This window comes from Entelurus aequoreus, linkage group LG25 (genome assembly GCF_033978785.1).
Source record: "Entelurus aequoreus isolate RoL-2023_Sb linkage group LG25, RoL_Eaeq_v1.1, whole genome shotgun sequence".
NCBI lineage: Eukaryota > Metazoa > Chordata > Actinopteri > Syngnathiformes > Syngnathidae > Entelurus > Entelurus aequoreus.
The window spans coordinates 24,847,229-24,861,981 of record NC_084755.1 but is presented as its reverse complement, the minus strand read 5'-3'; the positions used below and the strand labels follow the sequence as shown (position 1 = coordinate 24,861,981).

The 14,753-nt window shown below is 37.2% G+C and overlaps 2 protein-coding genes across 2 annotated transcripts; both read left to right on the top strand.

The window, feature by feature from the left end:
* The first annotated feature begins 4,798 nt into the window (after positions 1 to 4,798).
* On the top strand, positions 4,799 to 6,890 carry LOC133642420 (metalloproteinase inhibitor 2-like). The gene is made up of 5 exons (XM_062036590.1): positions 4,799 to 4,999; positions 6,075 to 6,151; positions 6,226 to 6,328; positions 6,477 to 6,589; positions 6,660 to 6,890. Exons 1-5 carry the CDS (start codon positions 4,870 to 4,872, stop codon positions 6,840 to 6,842), a joined length of 606 nt encoding a protein of 201 aa, XP_061892574.1. The 5' UTR covers positions 4,799 to 4,869; the 3' UTR covers positions 6,843 to 6,890.
* A 1,500-nt stretch (positions 6,891 to 8,390) lies between these two features.
* Positions 8,391 to 10,575, top strand: LOC133642424 (metalloproteinase inhibitor 2-like). The gene is made up of 5 exons (XM_062036594.1): positions 8,391 to 8,637; positions 9,756 to 9,832; positions 9,907 to 10,009; positions 10,149 to 10,261; positions 10,332 to 10,575. Exons 1-5 carry the CDS (start codon positions 8,508 to 8,510, stop codon positions 10,506 to 10,508), a joined length of 600 nt encoding a protein of 199 aa, XP_061892578.1. The 5' UTR covers positions 8,391 to 8,507; the 3' UTR covers positions 10,509 to 10,575.
* The last annotated feature ends 4,178 nt before the right edge of the window (positions 10,576 to 14,753 follow it).

Sequence of the window (14,753 nt, the reverse complement as noted above, 5' to 3'; positions counted from 1 at the left end):
GATGCAGCAGTGTAGATGGTATCATAGGACCCTTCAAGATCTGCAAAATCAAACCAAATGTGCCTACATCCATAAACTTCACTGAATGTATTACATTTTAAACACATCATTTACTGTACAATGTCTGCTGTCATTAGGATGTTCATGTATTCTCTTTTTAGATAAAGAATGACTCAAAATCCTCACGAAAAGGGGTCTGAACCAAGCGTCTTCAAGTCTTTCTCGCCATTTCTGGGTCTAAATTGAATGCCAGAGTTGACAACCTTGTCAGATTGTCTTCATCCTAGTACTATCCAGGCATTATTTATGATTATAGTAACAATATGACTAATTGTTTGTCATTTAAGTCACTTAAGTAAATGAAGATATTAGACAGCTTGCTGAAATATCAACCGGCTTCAAAATAACTTTAACCCTAAATCATACAACAGTCTCAATGTGATTCTCTTTGAAGAAACAATCACATTAAATTTAGGTCAACATTAATCAAAATAAAATAGAGCATGTAAAGGAATTTGAATATGTGAGGGTTATTTTGGACCCTAAGCTAAAATTTTGATAGGCATATTATAAAAATGACTAAGACCATAAAAATATAAACTGTTTCAGGCTTATTAGACCTTGTTTATATGTTCAAGCTACACACGTTTACATGCATGCAATGATTTGATCCCATATGTCTTATTGTGCCATGGTCTGGGGACAGGCCACGAGATGTGTAGTGAAGCCTCTTGTCATTTTATAAACAATCACTAAATATACCCCAAAATATAACATGACTTTTGATAATTTTATGCATTTCTCATTTTTAAAAGCTATTATAGCCCCTAATGAGATGTGTCAAGAAATCCAAAGGTACAGTAGTGAAGGTGTGCAGACTCCAGCTGTAGAGTGAAAAGGTGCTGGGCCACTCTGGGTCAGTCTGTGTTCTCAGTGAAGGCCTCACATCTGTGGAACTCTTTGCCACTGGAGTTAAAGTCACAGTCGGACATTAAACTTTTCTCCACAAAACTGAAAAAGTAGTTTAAGGAAAATCAGAAGTGTGAGCACTAGAACTGGATGTAGTATGGACAAATGGGGCCAATTTTTTCAATCTGTTTTTATTTTTGTACTTGTCTTAATCCTTTTGTATGTGTTTCACCCTTTTCTCATTTTAAAAAAAAAAGCCTAACCAGGGACAAGGGTTGCAAATTAGCCCGTGGCTAGAAGTCTTATGTACTTTGACATCGGTTACCTATGGGTAGCAATGTTTCATTGTACTGTCCCTGTCAAAGAAATACCGTATTTTTCGGACTATAAGTCGCAGTTTTTTTCATAGTTTGGCCGGGGGTGCGACTTATACTCAGGAGCGACTTATGTGTGAAATTATTAACACATTACCATAAAATATCAAATAATATTATTTAACTCATTCACGTAAGAGACTAGACCAGTGGTTCTTAACCTGGGTTCGATCGAACCCTAGGGGTTCGGTGAGTCAGCCTCAGGGGTTCGACGGAGCCTCCGCCGCTGAGGTCAAGACACACCCGACTCATCGTGAAAATAAAAACTTCTCCCTATCGGCTTTATGGATATGGCAACAGCAGAAGTCAGACTGATTTGCAGGTGTGTAATTTGTTGTGAGTTCATGCACTGTGTTGTTTTTTTTTTTCTTTGAACAAGGTGATGTTGATGCACGGTTCATTTGTGCACCAGTAAAAAAAACATAACTTTGTCTTGAATTTGAAAAAAAAAACATTTTATTTTTCACTAAAGAAGGGTTCGGTGAATGCGCATATGAAACTGGTGGGGTTCGGTATCTCAAACAAGGTAACCACTGGACTAGACATATAAGATTTCATGGGATTTAGCGATTATGAGTGACAGATTGTTTGGTAAACGTATAGCATGTTCTATATGTTATAGTTATTTGAATGACTCTTACCATAATATGCTACGTTAACATACCAGGCACGTTCTCAGTTGGTTATTTATGCGTCATATAACATACACTTATTCAGCCTGTTGTTCACTATTCTTTATTTATTTTAAATTGCCTTTCAAATGTCTATTCTTGGTGTTGGGTTTTATCATATACATTTCCCCAAAAAATGCGACTTATACTCCAGTGCGACTTATATATGTTTTTTGCCTTCTTTATTATGCATTTTCGGCCGTTGCGACTTACACTCCGTAGCGACTTATACTCCGAAAAATACGGTACATGAATGAATGAATGAAAGTATTGTTTGTGCTTTTTAATAGTTTTTTTTAGAGGGAATTATGGGAGGAATAGGGGACCTCCCATTGACTCCGTTATAAACCGGTTTTTATTTACATTTATTGACGAGTTAGAATGCATTTAAAAAAATCAATGTCTCTCATAATAATTAGGAACAAAAGGAAAATGTTCCCCCCCAAAAAGTGTAGTTCCCCATGTTTTATATATTTTTGGCCTAAATTAAGTTTTGTCTTGTCTGATTCTTTATGTTGTGGCAATCAATATTTTCCTGGTGAAGTTTGACCACGGCTAACACGACCGCTTATCTTGGCAGTACTGTGTCTTCACTGGGATAAATTAACCAACTTCTGGCAGAACTACTTTTTTAATAGACTTCATCATCTTCAACTCCTGCCTCATCAATAACACATCTCCACATTGGTCAACCTTTGACATGAGTGATTTCAAAAGACCAGACAAACCAGCACCAGATAAACTCTGTTGTTGCACTTCATCTTCGACATCATCAGCTGACATCAGTGAGCGATGTGGAATGACAACGCAATGCCAACAACACAGTTAATGGTCCTAGCAGCGACTGCCAAGTTGACCAACTTTTGGCAAAACACACACCTTTAATTTCAGCCAAGTTCTAACTTAGAAGAATTACCCAGGATGTGATGAAGTATTTCCACGTAGTGCACAGGTGTCAAACTCAAGGCCCGAGGGCCAGATGTGACTCGCCACATCATTTTAAATGGCCCGTGAAAGCTTGGAAATAATATGCATCAATTAATTACTTTATATTCCTTTCTTTTTCTATTTTGACAGAAAAAAATACATGTACTGCATGCAATTATACATATTTTAAATGTTATCTAATAATGCAACAGATATTATATTATCATTTTTGGGGTAAAAACATACGTAAATATCTACTTAGCATTATGATTTCAAAGCAAGTTATCCATCAAATTGTACACTGTAAATATGACAATATATATATATATTTTTAAAACAGTTCGGTCTTCAGAATCCTACCGTAAGAAAAAAACTGTGGTGTCATTTTTGCGTTTACAGTAATACACTGTGAAAACAGCAACCATATTTTTTATGCAAAAAAAAAAAACTGGCAGCTAAATCACCAGAATTTTACAATAAAATAGTGTGAACATTTTATTGTCAATTTGATGATAAAATTCTGCCATTTTACCAAATTCGCAGATTTTTTATTTTCTTACATAATCAAATGCATAGGTAATGGTGTGACAATATCATGCGGCTAATTCTATGTTTCTTTTATTAATGATACAAGCGGCCCAAAACTGCAATGAGGCCCCTCAATGAAAACAAGTTTGACACCCCTGACGTAGTGTGTCTGGTTTTAGTGGCCGTGTGAAGGCCATAGCAATGACGCTTGAAGGATCCTCTAGGCCAGTGTTTTTCAACCACAATATCTCACGGCACACTAGTGTGCCGTGAGATATTGTCTGGTGTGCGATGGGAATTTATGCAACTTCACCTAATTGGTCCAAAAAATATTTTTTGCAAATCAATAATTGTAATCTGCAAATAATGTTCCGTTGCTTAGTGTCTGTGCTGTGTAAAACTCGGCAGGGTAACCACTTAATACTCCATGTCAGTAGGTGGCCGCAGGTAGTTAATTGCTTTGTAAAAGTTGGGATGTGTCAGGTGAGACGAGGATGGTTTGTTGGGATCCCAATATGCAGACCACAGCGGGAGGCAGCGTGCAAGTAAAAAGGTATGTACCGTAATGCTTAAGCCAAAAATGAACAAAAGGGAAAGGAAAAGGCAATGGCTATGCAAAACAAAAGTAAAACTGAACTGGCTACAAAGTAAACAGAAACAGAATGCTGGACGACAGCAAAAACTTACGGCATCCACAAAGTACATCCGTACTTGACATGACAATCAACAATGTCCACACAAAGAAGGATAGCAACAACGTAAATAGCCTTACTTGTTAACACCAAGCAGGTGCGCGGAATAGCGCTCAAAGGAAGACATGAAACTGCTATGGGAAAACACCAACAAAACAGGAAGGGCCACCAAAATAACAGCGCAAGACAAGAACTGAAGCTCTACGCACAGGACTCAAAATAAGGCACGACAACCTGGTGGAGTTTAATTTTTTTACGTTTTCTGCTGGTGGTGTGCCTCCATATTTTGTAATGAAAAAAATGTGCCTTGCCTCAAAAAAGGTTGAAAAACACTGCTCTAGGCTACCAGTGAGTACTGTAATCTACAGTAGAACACACTCAAGGCTACTACTATGTTGGGTGAAATAAAAGTGACTATATGGTGTTATTTCATGTTTAGAGGGATTTACCAATGTTAAAAAAGCATATTTAGAAGGTTTTTATGCTCTAACTATCAACATATACAATTTTTTATTAATAATAACTCGACTCAGAACTACATTTACTACAGTCATGCCAGGAACCAATTAGAGGGATGAGAGACTGTACTGTCATATCAATTGTCCCAGACAGGTGTGTGCAAAGGTGAAATCAATCATCCAAATGTGCAGGTGTTGGTGTGGGAGGAGCCTGCAGACATAAAAAGCCACTCTCCTCCAGAAAGAACATCAGAGTTCCTGCCCACTGCACTATTGTGCTCAAAGCTGCTTCTTATCGACGTGTTCTTCCATGATGAGTTGGATGAAGTGTTGTGTGTTCCCCCTGGTGCTGCTGTGCATGTGGCAGCTGCAAGAAGGAGCACAAGCCTGCAGATGTTTACCTGTGCATCCACAGGTGGCGTTTTGCCAGTCAGATGTCGGTAAGTTAAAATTTAGAATATGTGTTGGGTTCATCCTTTCAAGCATAATTGCATCATTATTTATTGCACTCACTGTAGATGTACTCAAATATTGGTCCAGCTTCTGCATCCTGCACAAGTCTGAGATTGGGTCGGATGGGGAAAAAAAATAAAAACTACTTGTGTACAGTCACACTGGCTGGCCTGTTACCTTGAATTAATCTAAGTTTTGGAAGCAGTCATGTTGACACAAAGAAACGGTGCTAAACTATATAGTGTTGCTAATTGATATTAATAACACAATGTTTGCCATAAACTTTATCCTAACAATTCTGTTGACTTTCTGCCCAAAAATCTTGCACAGGAACATTCTAAAAGCCTTAACTAGACATGTTCATAGCTAGCACGTTGACTTGTGAACATAGTATGGCACAGGTGTTGCTAATGACCGTAATGAAGCAGTTTTGTTTTATGACACTTAAATTGAAACACTTGTTTTTTATAATCTTATCTATACATTATCACAAGGCATTTTTATCAGTTTATTGTAGACTATTTTATCAAGTTTGGTGGGAAGTGAAAGCTTTGCAGAAGTGAAACCTAATTTAGTTTATTTTGGAACTAATACCATTCAACTCTGCTTTTGAATGATTGTCTAAGTTTTAGTGGAAGTTTTGGAAGCAGCCATGTTGACAAAAAGGAACAGTGCTAATAACAGTTTGCAATTAAGTTTTTTCCTAACAATTTTGTTGACTTTCTGCCAAAAAACCTTGCACAGGAACATTTAAAAGCCCTAACTAAACATGTTCATAGCTATCAAAGAGACTTGTGAACATAGTATTGCACAGGTGTTAAAGACTGTAATGAATCAGTTTTGCTTTTACACTTAAAATGGCTGCCAAAGCAAATGAAACACTTCTATGTAAGCTTATCTATAGATTTGGAACTAAAACCAGTCAACTCTGCTGTAATCTGAGTCCCCTGCATGATGTTATTAAACAGATAAGGGCAGACAGAGAGGCTTGTAGGGATCGATGTTTTATTATTATTATTATTTAATTTAAAAAAAAAATGCTGACTGGCTTTGTCTTTCTAGTCATCAAGGCAAAGGTGGTTGCCATTACACCTGCTGGTGAATTTGATGACATCAAGTATGACGTCGAGCTGCAAAAGGTTATTTAACTTTTTTTATACATTTCAGTGAAGTTTATGAATGTATGCACATTTAATTTGGTTTGGTTTTGCAGATCTTGAGGGGTCCTATAAAGAACTATGATACCATCTACACTGCTGCATCCTCTGCAGCATGTGGTGTAACTCTCACCATAGGTGTAGAATATTTCATCACAGGTAAAAATACATATTTCAGTGCTATTTGTTCCCGCGGGTGATAATGGAAATGACACCTTCGGTTAAGCTTGTACAACTTAACTGTTTACTCAAACATTTTCAATTTTTTCTTTTTTCCCGTTTTTTTTTCTCTCCACCTCCATTGCAGGCCCACTAAAGGAGAGCGGGGCACTGTATGTGTCATCCTGTAACTATGTTGTACCCTGGAAAAGCAGCCAAAAGATCCTGGTAGAGCGGTATAGGATGGGCTGTGATTGCAAGGTAAGCAAACCTAATTGAGCATCAATGAAAATGTCAAGAATTTATTTAAATCCCAATCTTTATCCTCCAGATCAATCGCTGCTTTGCTGTCCCGTGTGGAATCAGCGGCCCAAATGAGTGCTTGTGGACGGACTGGCTGACGGGGAATTATGTCGACGACAACAAGCAATGTGCTTGCATCAAGAGAAGTGATGGTTCTTGTGCCTGGTACAAGGAAGTCGCCTCACCCGGAAGGGGCGATTATAGACCCTAAAAACTCCATGAACAGAATGTAAATTACTAATAAATTCAGTTAACTCCATGCAATGTTTCTATGAGGGTTTCAATTTTTTTTAAATGAACATGACTTCTGCCCAAAGTACTGATTTACTGGGGGGGAATGGGCGCACCTTTGGTTACAGACTTCATTATGTCCCACATTCAGAAATGTAAATGTACGCTCAGATGAAATGGCACATTTGTATATTACAACTTTCTTTTTCCAAGCGATTTCATCTTTGAGCTCTGTTCCGATTTATGTCTTTGAGGTTAAAATATCTATTCAGGGCTGTGAGGCAGGAACCTTTTTTGCAGTGATTATCAGTGTGGAATGTGGGCTCTTTAATGGTAAACCAAATCCACAATTTTATTTTTTTAGAGTTGCTGTTCAAACTGTTAGTGGTTAAAAAATATTAAATGTACTTAAGTAAAACCCCTGCACTGTTTATTAAATACTTGGGCCTACTGCGCTACTGTATCAATGTTGGTCATTATGGTGGTACTTGGAGAGCTAAGTTGGTATTTAGTGAAGTTAGAACCGCTGTCATCCCAACATGTGACTTTTACTACACTTGTGTAATGGAAAATTGAGATATTGTTCCAAAAACTGTCATTCTCTAACTTTACTGGACTGGACTCTTTTTAAAGAAATATTCTATGTATTTTTTTGGCCTATATTCTTACTGCACTGAGACATATTTGTCTTATGTTGTGGCGATCTATAAAGTTGAACACCGCCAACACGACAACTCATGTTGGTGCTATTGTATCACTGTGATAAGTTATCCAACTTTTGACAGAACATTTTTGATGGTCTTCATTTACAAATCCTGCCTCATCAATAACACATCTCCACATTGATGAGCCTTTAACATGAGTGATATCAAAAGATGAGATGTACCAGCACTCCATTTTGCCACTTAATACTATCAGCTATCAGCAAATGTCTGGGCAATGCAGAGTGGATATAAACTCTGTTGATGCACTTCATCTTAGACATCAGTTAACCTTTGGCATGAGCGATGTAGAATGGCAATGCTAACAACACGGCTAATGGTGCGAGCAGCGACTATCAAGTTGACCAACTTTTGGCAAAACACACCTTAAATTTCAGTTAAGCTTTAACTTGCAGGAATTACCCAGGATGTGATGAAGTATTTCCATGTAATAGTTGGGTTTTAGTGGGCGGGTGACAACCATAGCTATGACACTTGGAGGATCCTCTAGGCTAGCAGTGAGTAATGTAATATATAGTAGAACACACTCAAGGCTACTACTATGTTGGGTGAAATAAAAGTGACTATATGGTGTTATTTCATGTTTAGAGGGATTTACCAATGTTAAACAAAAATATTTAGAAGGTCATAAACATTTTTTATGCTCTATCAACAAACACAATTTATCAATAATAATCCTACTTTTCGGAACTACATTTACTACAGTCATGCCAGGAACCAATTAGAGGAATGAGAGACTTTACTGCCATATAAATTGTCCCAGACAGGTGTGTGCAGAGGTGAAATCAATCATTGAAAAGTGCAGGTGTTGGTGTGGGAGGAGCCTGCAGACATAAAAAGCCACTCTCCTCCAGAAGGAACATCAGAGTTCCTGCCCACCGCACTATTGCGCTCAAAGCTGCTTTTTAGCTACGTGTTCTTCCATGATGAGTTGGATGAAGTGTTGTGTGTTCCCCCTGGTGCTGCTGTGCATGTGGCAGCTGCAAGAAGGAGCACAAGCCTGCAGATGTTTACCTGTGCATCCACAGGTGGCGTTTTGCCAGTCAGATGTCGGTAGGTTAAAATTTAGAATATGTGTTGGGTTCATCCTTTCAAACATAATTGCATCATTATTTATTGCACTCACTGTAGATGTACTCAAATATTGGTCCAGCTTCTGCATCCTGCACAAGTTTGAGATTGGGTCGGATGGTGAAAAAAAAAAAAAACTACTTGTGTACAGTCACACTGGCTGGCCTGTTACCTTGAATAAATCTAAGTTTTGGAAGCAGTCATGTTGACACAAAGAAACGGTGCTAAACTATATAGTGTTGCTAATTGATATTAATAACACAATGTTTGCCATAAACATTAACCTAACAATTCTGTTGACTTTCTGCCCAAAAATCTTGCACAGGAACATTTTAAAAGCCTTAACTAGACATGTTCATAGCTAGCAAGTTGACTTGTGAACATAGCATGGCACAGGTGTTGCTAATGACTGTAATGGAGCAGTTTTGTTTTATGACACTTAAATTGAAACACTTGTTTTTTATAATCTTATCTATACATTATCACAAGGCATTTTTATCAGTTTATTGTAGACTATTTTATCAAGTTTGGTAGAAAGTGAAAGCTTTGCAGGAGTGAAACCTAATTTAGTTTATTTTGGAACTAATACCAGTCAACTCTGCTTTTTGAATGATTGTCTAAGTTTTAGTGGAAGTTTTGGAAGCAGCCATGTTGACAAAAAGGAACAGTGCTAATAACAGTTTGCAATTAAGTTTTTTCCTAACAATTTTGTTGACTTTCTGCCAAAAAATCTTGCACAGGAACATTTAAAAGCCTGAACTAAACATATTCATAGCTAGCAAAGGGACTTGTGAACATAGTATTGCACAGGTGTTAAAGACTGTAATGAAGCAGTTTTGCTCTATTACACTTAAAATGGCTGCCAAAGCAATTGAAACACTTCTATGTAAGCTTATCTATAGATTTGGAACTAAAACCAGTCAACTCTGCTGTAATCTGAGTCCCCTGCATGATGTTATTAAACAGATGAGGGCAGGCAGAGAAGCCTGTAGGGATCAATGTTTGAATCTTTATATATATATATATATATATATATATATATATATATATATATATATATATAATTTTTTCAAAAATGCTGACTGGCTTTGTCTTTCTAGTAATCAAGGCAAAGGTGGTTGCCATTACGACTGCTGGTGAATTTGATGACATCAAGTACGACATCGAGCTGCAAAAGGTTATTTCACTTTTTTTATACATTTCAGTGAAGTTTATGGATGTATGCACATTTTATTTGGTTTGATTTTGCAGATCTTGAGGGGTCCTATAAAGAACTATGATACCATCTACACTGCTGCATCCTCTGCAGCATGTGGTGTAACTCTCACCATAGGTGTAGAATATTTCATCACAGGTAAAAATACATACTTCAATGCTATTTGTTCCCACGGGTGATAATGGAAATGACACATTCAGTCCAGCTTAAGGCTGTTTACTCAAACATTTTCCATTTTTCTTTTTCCCCCGTTTTTTTTCTGTCCACCTCATTGCAGGCCCACTAATGGCTAACGGGGCACCGTATGTATCATCCTGTTACTATGTTGTACCCTGGAAAAGCAGCCACAATATCCTGGTAGAGCGGTATAGGATGGGCTGTGATTGCAAGGTAAGCAAACTTAATTGAGCATCAATGAAAATGTCAAGAATGTATTTAAATCCCAATCTTTATCCTCCAGATCAATCGCTGCTTCGCTCTCCCGTGCGAAATCAGCGGCCCAAATGAGTGCTTGTGGACGGACTGGCTGACGGGGAATTCTTTCGACGACGTGAAGAACAAGCAATGTGCTTGCATCAAGAGAAGTGATGGTTCTTGTGCCTGGTACAAGGAGGTCGCCTCACCCGGAAGGGGTTAATGTACATTATAGACCCTAAAAACTCCATGAACAGAATGCAAATTACTAATAAATTCAGTTAACTCAATTCAATGTTTCTATGAGGGTTTACATTTTTTTTAAATGAACATAACTTCTGCCCAAAGTACTGATTTACTGGGGGGGAATGGGCGCACCTTTGGTTACAGACTTCATTATGTCCCACATTCAGAAATGTAAATGTACGCTCAAAGGATGAAATGGCACATTTGTATATTACAAGTTTTTTTTCCAAGCTATTTCATCTTTCAGCTCTGTTCTGATTTGTCTGAGGTTAAAATATCTATTCAGGGCTGTGAGGCAGGAACCTTTTTTGCAGTGATTATCAGTGTGGAATGTGGGCTCTGTTTAATAGTACACCAAATCACAATTGTATTTTTTTTAGTGTTGCTGTTCAAACTAATGTTGGTGGCTAAAAATATTAAATGTACTTAAGTAAAACCCCTGCCCTGTTTTTAATACTTGAGCCCACTGCGCTACTGTATCAATGTTGGTCATTATGGTGGTACTTGGAGAGCTACGTTGGTATTTAGTGAAGTTAGAACCGCTGTCATCCCAACATGTGACTTTTACTACACTTGTGTAATGGAAAATTGAGATATTGTTCCAAAAACTGTCATTCTCTAACTTTACTGGACTGGGCTCTTTTTAAAGCGTATTCTACATATTTTTTTGGCCTATGTTCTTATGTCTCAGTGCAGAATTTACGTTGTGGCGATCTATAAAGATATTTCCGGGTTAAAGTTGAACACCACCAACATGACAACTAATGTTGGTGCTATTGTATCTTCACTGCGATAAGTTAACCAACTTTTGGCAGAACATTTTTGATTGTCTTCATCTTCAAATCCTGCCTCATCAATAACATAGAAGCCACATTTAACATTCTAAAACTGTGCCGGAAAATACTAGGAATCAACCCAATGACATCTGTAAATCAACCGCTTTGGTACAATCCTAATATAATTAAAAATGTGGTTAAATGGACAACATGGAAAGACAGAGGTATTACTAAACCTCATATTATAAATAAAAACTCTTTTAAACCCTTCAATAATTTAGTTGATCAATATAATGTACCCAGAAATCATTTTTTAAAATTTGATCTCTTTAAAACACGCTGTAAATAAATGCATATCCTCTGAAAATATGTAATTAAATAGCCATGAACTGGAAGATGCACTTTTTAATCAAGATTCAATTAAGAAATTAAACTATTTTATGGAATAATAAATGACCACACTAGGAATGCAAATGATGCATGTGTTCGAAAATGTATGATGGACTTAAACATTTTAGATGGAAGAGACATATCATGGAATGATATTTGGGAAAATGCTAATAAGCCCTTTAGAAGCATTAAAGATAAGCTGACTCAATTTAAGATATTGAATAGATTTTATTTGACATATTCTTAGCTATTTAAAATTGGTGTAGTAGATAGCAAGTTATGTATGAAGTGTCGGGCAGCTGAGGGAACTCTTGTCCATTTATTGTGGGAATGTCAGAGAATATTATGGTTGAAAACAAAAGAAGCAATCACATTATTTAATATAAACATCCCAATGACACTGCAAACTTGTATTCTTGGGGATCTACATCAATTTAGTAACATGTCATCAAAGAGTAAAAATGCTTTTCTTTTAATATGCATAATAAAAAGGGTAATATTTAAAAAATGGATAGATGTTGATAGTCCAACTCATACTGACTGGTACACACAAGCTATGGAGATGATATCAGTAGAAAAAACTGCATTTAGTTTAGATGATGAGTCATATATTAGAATATGAGATCCATTATTTAAATTTGTTTTAACTATTAAATGAACCAAAATATGACTTATTATATCTTTGTGGAAAATATTGGACACTGTGTTGTCAAGCTTATGATATGTGATAAAAGTGTAAGCCACTGTGACACTGTTCATTTAAAAAAAAAAAAATTTATTTATTGATTTTTTTAATTAATGTTTTTAATGATATCAATGAAGGATTTTTAATCACTGCTATTTTGAAATTGTTACTAATATTGATACTGTTGTTGATAATATTCATTTTTGTTTCACTACTTTTAGATTGTTCCGTGTCATGTTTGTGTGTCCTCAATTACTCTCAATTACTCTGTTTATTGTTTTTCTGAATGTTGCTGGGTTTGGTTTTGGAATTGGATTGCATTGTTATGGTATTGTTGTGTATTGTTTTGTTGGATTGATTAATAAATTTAAAAAAAAGATTTAAAAAAATTAAAATTAAAAAAATAACACATCTTCACATTGATGAGCCTTTGACATGAGTGATATCAAAAGACGAGACGTACCAGCACTCCATGTGCCACTTAATACTATCAGCTATCAGCAAATGTCTGGGCAATGCAGAGTGGATATAAACTCTGTTTATGCACTTCATCTTTGACATCGGTTAACCTTTGGCGTGAGCGATGTAGAATGGCAATGCTAACAACACGGCTAATGGTCCGAGCAGCGACTGTCAAGTTGACCAACTTTTGGCAAAACACACCTTAAATTTCAGTTAAGTTTTAACTTAGAGGAATTACCCAGGATGTGATGGAGTATTTCCATGTAATAGTTGGGTTTTAGTGGGCGGATGACAGCCATAGCAATGACACTTGGGAGGATCCTCTCGGCCAGTGTTTTTAAACCACTGTGCCGTGGCACACTAGTCTGCCGTAGGATATCTAATTTCACCTATTTGGGGTAAAAAATATTTTTTGCAAATCAGTAATTATAGTCTGCAAATGATGTGTTGAGTGGTCGGTCGTTGCTGTCTAGAGCTCGGCAGAGTAACCATGTAATACTCTTCTATATCAGCAGGTAGCTAATTGCTTTGTAGATGTCGGATACAGCGGGAGGCAGCGTGCAGTTAAAAAGGTATTTAATGGTTAAACCAAAAATAAACAAAAAGTGAGTGCCCCTAAGAAAAGGCATTGAAGCATAAGGAAGGCTATGCAGAACAAAACTAAAACTGAACTGGCTACAAAGTAAACAAAAACAGAATGCTGGACGACAGCAAAGACTTACTGTGGAGCAAAGATGGCGTCCACAGTGTACATCCGAACATGACATGACAATGTCCCCACGAAGAAAGATAAAAACAAAGTAGATGCTGGAAATATCGCTCAAAGGAAGACATGAAACTGCTACAGGAAAATACCAAAAAAAGAGAAAAAGCCACCAAAATAGGAGCGCAAGACAAGAACTAAAACACTACACACAGGAAAACAGCAATAAAGTCAAAATAAGTCAGGGTGTGATGTGACAGGTGGTGACAGTACACCTACTTTGAGACAAGAGCTATAGTGATGCATGCTTGGTTATGGTTTAAAGTCATAGCCAACAATTGCGACAACGACTTTTTACTGTCAACTAGTGATGGGTTGATGAGGCGTCATGAAGCGTTACGACACATTGCAAAACTGTATTGATACTGTGTCGATACTGTGTCACTAATTACTGACATCTGCTGGACATCAAAAATCCCTACAGGCAACCTATGGACCGACTCAACTGACACTGATTTTATGACCTAGTATATACAATAATATAAACCAAGTCATTGTATTTCATTTAGGATTATTTCATATCTTAATTTAAATAAAAATATATTTTTATGTTTTTTAGAAACAGTCAATAAATAATGTGAACATGTATCGTGACTAGGATGGTAGAAGGTGGGGATTGAACCCCAGTAACCAGCAACCCTCCGATTGCTGGCACGGCCACTCTACCAACTTCGCCACTACTGTAACTTTCTCTAGTAACAGCATTCCATGATTAATATCAATAAATTAACATTAATAATAAATGACAGAAAAATAAGCACACGTATGACTGAGGAGTCATAGTGTAACTTTGTGTGGTGTTTGAGTTGTCCGACTTTTTGTGTGGCCATAAACGCACCAGTGGCTTAGTGGTATGCGTGTTGTTGACGAACACCGTTAGGGCCGCATGTTGTCACTGTCACTCAAAGTTGCATTTCAAAATTACACAGAATAAATGTGTTTATTTTGTTTAGAGTTCAGATGGGTTTGATTTGGTGCGCGGCATATATTGGCTGTGCGGTAGTCAGGGGCGCCGCTAGGGATTTTGGGCCCCATGAAAAGAATCTTTACAGGGCCCCCTGTTTTATAATTTCATCATCATTAGGGGCCTCTCTGGGCCCCCCTCCATCTTGGGCCCCTAGAATCCGTCTCCTTTACCCCCCCTTT